General features: G+C 45.9%; 1 protein-coding gene across 3 annotated transcripts in view; it reads right to left on the bottom strand.

The window, feature by feature from the left end:
• Positions 1-12,407, bottom strand: part of LOC144936092 (volume-regulated anion channel subunit LRRC8D-like) — a 69,840-nt gene that overhangs the window by 6,081 nt on the left and 51,352 nt on the right. For all 3 annotated transcript variants that reach the window (XM_078862936.1, XM_078862937.1, XM_078862938.1), the window contains one exon: positions 9,743-10,890. In XM_078862936.1, the coding sequence (XP_078719062.1) occupies positions 9,743-10,890 (1,148 nt within the window). The remainder of the gene's footprint in view (positions 1-9,742; positions 10,891-12,407) is intronic.

The following is a 12,407-nucleotide window of genomic DNA, read 5'->3' as shown; positions in this document are numbered from 1 at the left end:
GGCAATGCATATTATCTACGATGATGAAAAATAAGAATGCTATATTTACCTTTTCTGACAATAAAACAGGAGGTGTTAAGATGTTCAAACACCAAATAGACACATCTATCACAAGGCATCAAAAGCCTGCATTAATCACACGGGGCTTGTGGAAAAACATGCAAAAAACATAATTTGCTAATAATATATGCATTGTCCTCGCAACTGATTGGACTGCACAAGAGACAGTCTTGTATATGGCCGAGGCTCACGACCAGTGTCAGACCAGAGACCAACGCCAAAAGGCAAATGCAAGTATCAGAACACACATCGCTCAGGTCGAGCAGTTAAATGTATGGGGCCGCCTTTTGGCCAGTATCGGCAGAACGTTCCCATGCAGGGGGCCAGTCTCTCGACAACAGATTGGTTTTTTTTCCCGTGGCCGAGGATGCCTATAACGCCACGTGTTGAAAAACTAAAATACATGCAGTTAATCGTTATCCTACATGGAAATATGAGGGACACCCTAAACATAATACGTCCGTTTTTGTCTAAGTTTGTCATGAAAATGCTTCACGTGTGCATGTTTCTGAATCGCTGCAAAACTGAACGTACGTTTATAGCCAATATACACCCCCAGACATTGAAAAGGCAGAAGGCCTCTTGCCCCCCCCTCCGGCACAGTGCCAGACCACGCACAAGCCCGAGGGCAACTGGAGCCATGCTACAGTTTGGGTGGACTCTGTTGCCCCATCCACTGTTTAGTCCTAATCTGGCACTCCCTGATCTGCAGCCCTTATTAGGATGTCATGATGCTCTTTGCAAAATGGTCACGCGTGACGCTCAGGAATCCCTCCGAGGTGGAAAGGTGGGCCCTGGCTGGGCATAATGCATGCCACTGCATATAACAGGATGGTGATTATGCTGGACGTAGGACAAATGTTCAAGATATTCCTGCGCATCAACATCTACTTTTTTGGGACATCCTTCGTGTATTCCGCAGAATAAGCGTCAGTGAGATCACACCACGAGTGGGACTGGATGCCTCGCTCTGCACAGCAGCAGGCGAGAGCAGAGTGATGGGCTGGTTATCGCTGTGCATGAAACACACAAACATATAATGACTCAAGTACCAGCTGCAGGCCACCATTTGACAGACATGTGCTGGAGGCCGAAAGGAGACAGAGAAGCCTTTATCTCTTCTGTCCAAACCACATTCGGCCGAGCTGAGTGACCGAAATCCTCGCCTGTGACAGCTCCCCAGAATATAAAAGGCAATTGCTACAGCTGGCTATTTGGAACACAGACACTCTGGATGTCAGTGGCGACCATTGTTCTGTCAAAATGCAGACTAGCACAGTGTACGCATGTATGTTGAACTTCTTTCGCACCATACGTAGCCAATCGTGCTCATCGGAGGTGCGGGGAAATCAGAATCATCACTGTGGAATACAGGAGATATGGGGGACACCTCTCTACATGGGACAGACTAACATTATACAACACAGGATGGTGGTGTGTTTCCCACAATAATGAATACGGTGTGAAAACATGGTGGCGAGGTTGTATGTTCCAGAGTTGCGCGTTTACCTGTCTAGCAACAGACACTATAAAATGGTGATAGTGGTTGCCTGTGCTCCCACCGAAGATGAAAATATATGGATATTGAACTTCTTTCGCACCATATGTAGCCGACTGGGCACATGAAGGAGGATGCTTTTGAAGGCCTCATAGCTCGGGTATTGCGGAGGAGCCCTTCGGGGAATTGGGACCGCGTTGAGTGACTTCAGTACCCGAGTTGGTGATGATGTTTACAATTAGTAGGAATGGATTCAAAGGCATGGGTCAGGGCTTCTCTACATATATATATATTTTTTTTAAATTAGGACGCTGCTGGATTTACATGAAAATTCGTGGGATTATAAATGGCTCCTGCAAGCAGATCCCCGTAAAGCTACACAGACTGTTGGGGCAAGTGCTGCTTGTGGTCACCTATTACGGCTGGAACGGCAAATGAGAGAATGGTGGTCATCACCAACGCCAGCCACCTTTGTCTCTCCACTAATGATGTTCACACACCACACGAGGCACTCGTTTAATATTGAACTGACACGGGGGAGGTCTCAAGATGGGTTGAGGTACCACTCGCCACTGATGTTATCCATGGCTGGGAATTGAACCCTGGTTACTGGGTTCATGTTGCGGTGTGCAAACCACCATGTCACTGTTCCCTTGTGAACGTACACAAAGACAACCCTGTTGGCACTGCACTAGTCATGAATGTGCACATATTTGGTATACTTTAAACTACTCTTGTCATTAATAGTAAGTGGTGGGGAGCTTTTATGCAAGTTCACATGACTGCAAGCAATCTGTTTACTGACACCCCACAATGGCGAGATGTTAGCTACCCCGTCTGGTATACAGGAGGTCGTGGGGTCGATCCTGAACCTGACGCCTGTATATTTGGAGTTTGCATATTCTCTCTCTCTCTCCCCGTGATTGCGTGGATTTTCTCCAGTCCTCCGGTGTTCCCCTCCACAAATGGAATACACATCATGCGTTGAGAGTATTGGCTGCTATAAATTTCCACATGATAAGCCACTTCGATGTGCTATCATTTGTGGCCAGGTTGCTACTAAAAAAAAGCTATATGGCTCAGTGGGGCCTTACCTGGTAAAATTAAAAAAACATGGTTTCGTATTGTACTGAGTTCAAAAATATAAAGCTATGACCTGCATTCTGACGCATGGCCACTAAGAGGCGCTCTGGGTCTAAGCATTGCACCACTGCGAGCCTGTCATTCATTAATTGTGCATGACTTTCAAACGCTCCCGTTAATAAACGCATTGTAAACAACATATACATTATACGTAGTCTGGAGTTTACATTACATTCATAGTCAATGGAGATTTGTGTTGCATAAGCAATGAGTATGCTGTATATTTATGCTGCGCTTTAGGACATCAGAACAATCTTTCTAGATTTGAAGCTTTCGTGAATGCAAGGATTCATATTCTTAGGTTTTTTCGGTAAAGTCACGTAGGTAAAACATTAAAATTAATAAAAGTAAAATAAAATAAAAATCACGACGTTTCGGAGGCAACACAAGCTTCCGTCTTCAGGTGGAACCGTCACAGCCACGACAGCTGTATCAAGTAAATGAGAGATTACAAGCGCTACCACTCCGTATATATAATGGTTGGAGAGGGGGAAGGGCCAAGTACGGCACACTTTTTATTGATATGGTAAGGTGAGGCTTAAGAGGCTGAGCCTTTGTTATGGAGAGGTACGGTTTGTGACTAAGCCTGGCCTACATAACAATAGTGTGAAAAAAGAAACAACTAAACATGGTAAAACAAGCCTGGCTGTCTATCAATAACCTGTTATAGTTGTCTGTCATATAAGATGGTCCAAATAAGTGTAGTTAAATCTTTTTTGCATGGTTAATCACATCTTTCCAATGATTACTCAGTTTGTAACCATCATCACGGTTGAAATTATGTCTGTGTTTGTATATTTGTATGGTTTCGTGTACAAACCTTTGATGGTAGCCAGGAGGTTTGCAGAGCACCTTGGTCTCGGAAAAGACAATTTCATGAGAGCCCACCGAGTTGTAGCAATGATCGGCAACGGCCGAAGAATCAGTTCTGCCGTGTTTCAGATCTGACTTGTGCTCGCGGACACGATCAGAAACATGACGTTTCGTTTCTCCAATGTAGCAATCACCACAACTGCAACTCAATTTGTAGACTCCAGGATACTGTAAGTCAGGAACGACATCCTTCACAGATGGAATCAGATCACGGATTTTATGCACTGTACTGAATCGGACTTGGATCTTATGTTTGTTTAGAATTTTGGAGATCTTTTTGGTCACGCCTGCTATGTATGGTAACGTGATAGTTTTGGTCGAAGTTTCATGTGGCTGTTTCTGTGTGGTGGGAGAAACAGCTTGGCGGATAGTGCGGTCAGAGTATCCGTTCATCCTGAGGGCCCGATGTACATGTCTTAATTCACCGGCCAGGTAGTGTTGGTCAGAAATGCCATGGGCTCTGTGGTATAGCGTTTTGATGAGAGAATTCTTTTGAGATGGGTGGTGGTGGGAATCTGTGTGGGTGGCTTTCCTTTACAGGAAAGCCACCCACACAGATTCCTACTTGAAACCGGATTCCCACCACCACCCATCTCAAAAGAATTCTCTCATCAAAAAAATTCCGAGTGAAGTAATGTATACAATGTTTACCTTGAGTGTAACTCGTAGTCTTACATAAGATTATAACTCAAAGTATTTGAAAATCCATTCAGCGATGTTTATACAAAGAGATTGTTCTGATATCCTATCGGGCTATAACCACCACTGCAGTGATCAGAAAACAGATGGTTTGACACGTGGGTTTCGCGACCAATATTATTCGTAATAAAGGTTTTTCGACACAATCGCCGCCCCAAGTAGCCGGATGAAACTACCAGCGAAACGTCACGCTTACTCACATTCTAAATTGTTGTGGATTTACTCTCCAGCACACCGGTGGGCTATAGTAGCAACTAAGTGGCACGCTTCGTTTACGTGACAAACCTTTACTGGTTGGCTGCGTCGGGTGGTGGCGGGTTTAACGACGCATTTACACTTACATGATCTAACACAACATCACCTTCATTATTAATGATTCCGATGTAAGATTTGTGAGATACAATTCCCGAGTGTGTAATGTTTGTGGAGTTGTAATAATCAGTGACAACTGGGCATCATTCTGGCGATGTCTGGTGATGTCATCGCGATCTCGTCCCAAACTCCTGACGTTGTTGATTCGTTCTGCAGTCAGATGATCAGCAAGGCCCGGCTAATGATCTCCCTTTGTTGCTGCTTTAGATCAACGACAGACAATAGGGGCACTGAAGTCCTTTTTGCCAGGACGTCAAAGATAGATGCATACTTTAGTCTAGGCAAACTTGTTTTTCAGACGCATACGAAACCTTTGCCGAACATCACTGGGCGGTGGCAGATTTTATCTGAAACTGTCCCAGGTGTCCCCTGGGTTAACTCGACCAATACAAGCAGCTTGCGGGGGGGGGACGCCAGAAATCGGGAGACACGTGCAGGGTCGTGCAGCTAGCCCCCCTTTGTACGATGCGATGGGGTTCATCGGTGCTTGATAACTTTAGAGGTGCTTGATAACCCCCCCCACCTTCCCGACGGTCTGTGAGGCTGATCAGGCGATGTCCGAATACCTTTCGGAAATAAAGCTGCACTGTAGTTCCATACTCCTCGTGCATTATTTATTTGGCTCACCGCGGTACAGCCAGCCGTTGCTGAGCGGACAGCAGTAGATCGCGTACGGCCCTGGCTTAGAAAAGTCACTTTTTACCCGTCACCTATTTTACACGCTTTTATTTAACTCACTCCGTCTGTTGTCGTATCCTTAAAAAAATCTTGTAACTCAATTTTTACCCACTTCCCAATGTGCTATCGACTGCAAACTTGGTATACTTATGTCATACTGATGACAAGACTATATTCTATCATAAAAAAATAAAAATATGTATTTTTTATATTTTACACGCTTTTATTTAACTCTGTTGTCGTATCCTCAAATCTTGTAACTCAATTTCAACCGTCTTCCAAATGTCGTATCGACTGCAAACTTGGTATAGGTATGTCATAATGATGACAATACTATATTCTATCATAAAAAAAAAATTAAACAATCTTTTTCCCGGGTTTAATTGTCCACGCTCAACTCACGTTGGCTGTAAATCACCACGGCCCCTTACGTTATGGCAAGCTTCGGGGCCACTTCCAGGAGTCGTGGAGCTCTGCCATCACTCGCACGGTACATTTCATTAAAGCGTGTTTAATATTACTTATTTTACATTAGATTTGTGCCGCAACAGTAACGCAACTCGGGAGGACGTGTACATTTACAGGATGCGCTGGCTTTGTTCGGATCGGGAACGCTCAAGACGTTTCGCAGGCTTTCGCGAAAGCAATTACAATTGTATTCAACAACAATTGGTTTTCGCTATGAGAACGCAGCATTCCAATATTGCTGACAGCATAAAAGATGGGACACTTCGCTCGTGGAACTATTTTCAACTTAGTTTTTTGTTGTTACGCACACACAATTGTTCACTATGATTTACACCGTGATAAATTGCTTTTAAGTGGTTAAAACCTTGCAAGAGTGTACTATTTAGTAATATAATAACTACAGTAGTGCAGCAGTAATTTTATCAACAAGTATACGGGTGCAAAACCCAGTCAGTGGTAATTCAGCCCATCATCATCCCCTTTGGGATGATAAAATAGGTACCACTTGGTCACCATGACTTGATGTAAAGTCAACAGTATGATCATACTCGACGTATTTCCACCATTGACTCCACAGGAGTAGAGAACAACTTCACGCTCTGCACGACATGGGGCCGTTGACTTTGACAATATAATTGGTTAACGGCACGCCTGGCACACGCGGTTATTTTCAACACGGATGGCCTTTACAACTCTAAGCGTAACATCCAATGCACTGACCGACTGTACACAGATACGAACGTGAAACCCAATGAGCCATTGGTCTAATATTTTAAGCAGTGGTTATATATTCCGAGCTTTTGCAGTAACCCCTCACTGCTCTCTTTCTCGTGTTTTACTAATGGTTAGACGGCACGCAGTGTCTACTATCTCGTGTGCGGGATGGGAGTCTGTGCGGTTGAGATACTCGTGGCCAGGGGGATGGCGGGGGGGGAGTCACTATGGGCGGCTAGCCGTTTGCTGCTGCTGCTGCTACACGGTCCCGTGTCAGATGCTATTTGTGGGTATTTTTTTTAAAGATAGCAAGACCCAGTGAAATATCCTCCCCTGCAATTGGTGGCCTCTATTGTGGAGCAGGTGCCCACACACACACTGTTTATATGTCCTTCCAATAAAACATGCTCAACACAACCTCCGATTCGTTGCGTTCGGTTGGCTACGTACGGTGCAAAAGAAGTTCGGTGCGTTTTAAAGTATGTAAATATACGCTTGGTTGGGAACCTGGTGACCCGAGTTCGATTCCCGCTCATGGCACAACACCGCCAGTGACGATTATCTGAACCGGTCGTGGGCCTCGCTTAGGTCGACTCAGCCTCAAATGAGTACCTGGTGCGTGGTGTAAACATCCCCACTGGGAGGACCAATGCGGCTGGGCGAGGCGTTTGCTACACACCACCCCTATCATGCGCCGTGCCGGCCTTCATAGGTGCTATTCGCTAACAGCACTTGCCCCAACAGTCTGTTAATGCGAAACGGGGGGGGGGTCTTTGTCTTGTGTGACTGATGGCTGTTGACTGACAGTGAAGGTGGTGGGTATGGTCAGGGTGTACGTTTGACGGTGCTGTGTAAGCCACAATGTGAATGCCAGCTCTATGGAGAACATGTACGCGGCGGGCTAAATGGGACAGCGCTGAACGTGGCATGGAATAAAAAATGTCAAATTTCTACACAAGGTAATTACAGTCATGGTGTCATGAACTATACACGTTAAGGTAGGCCACACAATGTATTATGAATGTGATATATGATACGCCACCGTTTGCATCATGCATGGAGGACATGCGTCCACTGTTGCCCAACTTGGTTGCCCATAGTGACAGCGGGATGGTGGTGGGGGGTATCGCAAGTCCACACGGATGTCAGCTGGTTTTACTGATTGTCTCCATAATCAATAATAGGTGAAAGGGCAGTGGTGATCAGTTACGTACGAGCATCTGGGGCAAACGTGATTCGTTTTTGCAAGATAAACCCAATAAAAGCTTAACATCTGAGTGTATTTGTTTCCGCGCTTTATAACATATTTTACGAAACAAAATGCTCAATAGCATCACGCACGTAACAACACGTGATTTAATAAATTAGAGACCAATATAGCGCAAGACTACGAAAATATTAACAATCAAAGATTAAACTTTGCAGTATTTTTTTTATATTTCGCATCACAATTTACAATTAACAAGTAAACCCGTAAAAACAAAGTTTTTCACTATAAATCCTTTATATGCGTGGCGGCTAGTCTTCTCGTCCTCTGGCATGAGATGACTGCCACCTATGGGTCAGATGATTGTCTGCCAGTATTAAGCAATTGGTAATTAAATATTTAATTTGTTTTCCCTAAACAGTGTAAAATTTTGCACGGTCCTAAGCAAGCAAGCGAACGTAATATAAAGGATTTAAAAATATATTCGCCTGTGGAGGACGCGGGGATCGATCCCGCGACCTTTGGCATGGGAAGCGAGGGCGCTACCCACTGCGCTACTCCGCCACGGCCTGTGGAGGTGTCACGCTCTGGGCTCCTACACTGTGACGTTCAGCCAAAGCCATGAATGAGTTCTATTTGAATAAATGTAAAATACATTTTTTTTGCCTAAAAAGTGTAATTTTTTTTTTTTCACGAACATTAATTGTCTCGCACAACGAGTCTGTGTGGAAAATGTCAGCTCGATTGGATCACGGGAAGTGGGTTAAAAAACGACCGAAAGATTTGCACGGTCGTAAGCAAGCAAGCACGCAAGCAAGCAAGCACGCAAGCAAGCAAGCGAACTTAATATAAAGGATTTAAAAATGAGAATCCTTCATAATTTTTACAGACAGAATGATGCTAACATTGTCGTTATTAAAGCTTACGTTTGGTGAATTGTTTATTTGACTAAAAGCACTGGAGCATAAAAATAAGGCGGTGTTCTGTCTAACTCCCGAAGAGAACGGTCGGCGTGCGATGGCGCTGTGCCTTATGGCACATGCGAGATGCAGACGTCACCGTGAACAACGTGTCATTCTAAGTTGTAAACGAATACATGTATGTTTACATGTTTTCCAAGCTGTACACGTTTAAAGATTTGCAAATCCTGTCTTCAAACATCATCGATACCAGCTATCCATATTCCAGTCCAGTCTGTTACAACCGAGCATTCAATAAGAGGAAACCACTGGAGCTATGGACTTTTAAATCAAGATTGAAAACGAATTTCTTTAAAACTCCTCTGTGTTTAGTTCGTTGTCCTTTGCCTGCAACTGCGATTAGCACGGCTGACTAGGTACAACGCGAAAAAAGTTTAACTTCCAGACGTACAACACCACAACATTAGCTTGGTTATCTGGAGCTCAATCTTGATGGCGAAATAAAAACTAAATAAGTATAATAAAACTAAATAAGTACTTGCCCGTTGATCTCTAATGTTTAAAATGTGAGCAGTGTGCGTGCTCGCGTGGTGCTCAGTTATAGCCACCATCGGCATAAAACGATCTGCGTACCACCATATTAAATCATTCGCGTTCGCTTAAGGTAATACGAGACGAGTAAATTCAATGGATAAATGACAATTCATCCAACTCGATGAACAGTGCACCCGGCATGCACCCGACCCCCATCAGACGCCGTGAACTTGGCAGCGTTGAGCAAGGATAGTGCCGTGCGCGGATGGGTGAGCACCACGTGCAATAAGGCAGATGCAGCAGCAGGAGGCGCTATGGGCAGTGCAGAAAATCCCATCGTTGTTCCTGCACCCCACCTTCAATGAGCCGCCACTGACCAGCGTGGTGAAGTACGGTCAAATATTCCTCATGGCCTACGAGGCGTCGGTGGGGGAGGCCCCCTCATCCGGCAGCAGTCTGATGAAAAGGTTTCTACGCGGGCGCGTACTATCTGGCTCTGCAAATCCCCTGGGTTGCCCCCGGACACAACACAGGGGCTTCCAAACCCCCCCCCCCGGCAAGAGAAAAGATCGTTACCTTGAGAATCTCCAGGTCCAGGATGTCGAACACGGCCTCGGGGACGCCCGACAGCATGAGCAGGTGCAGCTCCATCTTGTCCTGCGCATTCTTGGTGACATGCTGGCGCAGCTTCTCGTAGCTCCACTCGTGGTTGAGGCTCAGCTGGCGCAGCTTGTTCTCGCTCACCTCCGACAGGAAGACGGCGAAGCGCTTGGAGTAGAGCGAGTCGTACTGGTCGATCATGTGCATGAGGAAGGCGAAGTCGTTCTTCACGTCGGGGATGTCGCTGAAGTTGCTCTCCTCGCGCACCTTCTCGAACGAGTACTCCTTCAGGGGCCGCTTAAAGAGCCAGTAGAGCGTGTAGAAGCACACAAGGCCATAGAGCACAACCACGGCCATGTAGGTGTAGAGCACCTTGCGGAGCAGGTAGGCCAGCGTGTGCGTGCAGCAGAACGTGGTGTATCCAATCAGCTCCTCCACGTCCGGCGCGCACTCGTGCAAGAACTGGATCTGATCCACGAAGTATGACGTGTAGCCCACGATGAGCAGGATCTTCAGAGTCTTCACGAGGCTCTGCAAGGTGTACAGCTGGTAGATGATGTCGCTCTCCTCCACGTGGAGGCGAAACTTGCGCACCTTCTCGAAGAGCGCCTTCGCCTGCTCGCCGTCCTTCTTGTCCAAGATGGTGACGCTCACGCCGCTCTGGATGGACGTCTCGTGCATCTGCTTGTCCACCGGCGCCAGCGGAACGCTCTCCTGGTCCTTGGCGAACATGGGCATGCTGGGGTTGAGGCTGCCCTCATCGCCGGCGCTCACCGAGCCCAAGTTGCTCTTGGGAGGAGACGCGTGGTCGGACAGCTTGCTCTGGTGCTGCGGAGCGGTCCCGGTAACCTCCGACTCCTCGCACGCCGTCTCCGACAGGGCCTTGGTGGTCCACGGAGACTCGAAGCACTTGCCCAGGATGGAGACAAAGTGCTCGAGTTTGGAACTCGTCTTGGGATACTTGAACCAGAAGTTGCTGCTCGCCATCAGGATGACCGTGTGAATTAAGGCAAGGAAAGGCATGTACTTGGATATCCAAGGCAAAACATCGTGGTAGCATTTCTGATTCACGAAGATGTATTGCATGTATTCCATCCCCGTTTGTCTGCCACTGGGACTAGAATCTGGGGTGGAAACAAACACAAAAGCATAACCATTACACGTGTGCTTGTTAGGAGAAACACAATAGAATGTAAACTAAAATGCACGCCAGTACACAATTGGCATCATGAATTCGAGCTCTGAATCAGAATAGGAACATTTATTTAGACAGGAGGAATCCGATGAGCTATAAAGCTCTTTTTCACAGATGTCCAGTAGGGGCATGGCCTCAGAACATTATGACATCCGATGCCCTGGGAGAGCTCTTTGTGAAGACAATGGCTGGGGGCAGCACGCAGTGCCCATTCTACTGCATCCGTGTCTTGAGCACAGGCTCCCAATTTTCAAGCCGGGCTCACTCAAAAGCCTCTCTCTCTTGCCAGCCACTTCCTCGTTAACTGCGTACCGTGGTTTAACATCGGATGAACTGTTGCTATGGCTAAGGGCTGCAGGTGCTGGTGTATTCATGGTGAACACTGAATTTGGTCCAATGCCACCACTGGGCTATATATCGTGCAGCTGAAATGCGCTTGCCACAGAGTGTTGTTTAATTAGCAAAAGTCAATTTAAGCAAAGGGAACACATTCAGTCGTTCCACGGTCAGTAGTTGTATTCTCAGTCTCAAACACTACACACGTTGATCTTTAATTGTTGTATTCGACACACACTTCGTTAGAGTTTTAATGAAATTCCAGCAAAAAGATGCCACCGTTTAATCAAGAAGCAATTATAGAAAATAATACAAGTTATGTTTCATTAATTAAACAGATGTAAGGTATTGGGGCTGTGATATAGCTCAGCTGGTGGAGCAACAGACTTCCAATAGCAAGGACATAAGTTGAAACCATGGCCAAATTCAAGTCAGCCCAACTCCACTCAGGGGTCAACCATGGAATAATAATACGCCACCTGATGTGGACTCTTTCACAAGAAGCCATTAGTTTAAGTCAAATAGAATTATCCCTATCATTAGAACATGCCATTTACAATGAGAATTCAATGTAGAATTCGACCATTTGTTGAGGCATTAAGAGATGCTCAGGAGACCTGCAATGATTCCAAAAGCGTATGTTACACATTAGCGCGCTACACGGGTGCACGACGCGTGCAACGAGTCATAGAACGGGGGCATGCGACCCCCTCAACCACGAGAGGACGCTACCTGAACCACAAAGTGGGAGAAAACAAGTCGATTCTTGAATCAAATTGCATCTCCAAATCTTGCCAGTTGATTGACTCGCGAGAGGGGGGGGGCAAATAGTTACATGCCTCTTGCGTAGACTTGGCATAATTTGACGAATCAATCACTGACGACGACACGCGTTTCTTGCATGAATAAAACACCAAATAGTATATATTTTTTGTGATGATAAAAAAAAGAGAATAGGCTTTACATTTTATGTTTAAACACCAAATATACACCCTGCTGCAAGGCATCAAGTATGCCATTAACCACGCATGCTTGTGGTCGAACATGTAAACAAACATGCTCTGATAACATGTGCATTGTCTTTGAAAAGGTGCCGGAGATATCGCTGCT

This window comes from Lampetra fluviatilis, chromosome 15 (assembly GCF_964198595.1).
Source record: "Lampetra fluviatilis chromosome 15, kcLamFluv1.1, whole genome shotgun sequence".
Classification (NCBI taxonomy): domain Eukaryota; kingdom Metazoa; phylum Chordata; class Hyperoartia; order Petromyzontiformes; family Petromyzontidae; genus Lampetra; species Lampetra fluviatilis.
This window is presented reverse-complemented; position numbering and strand designations above follow the sequence as displayed.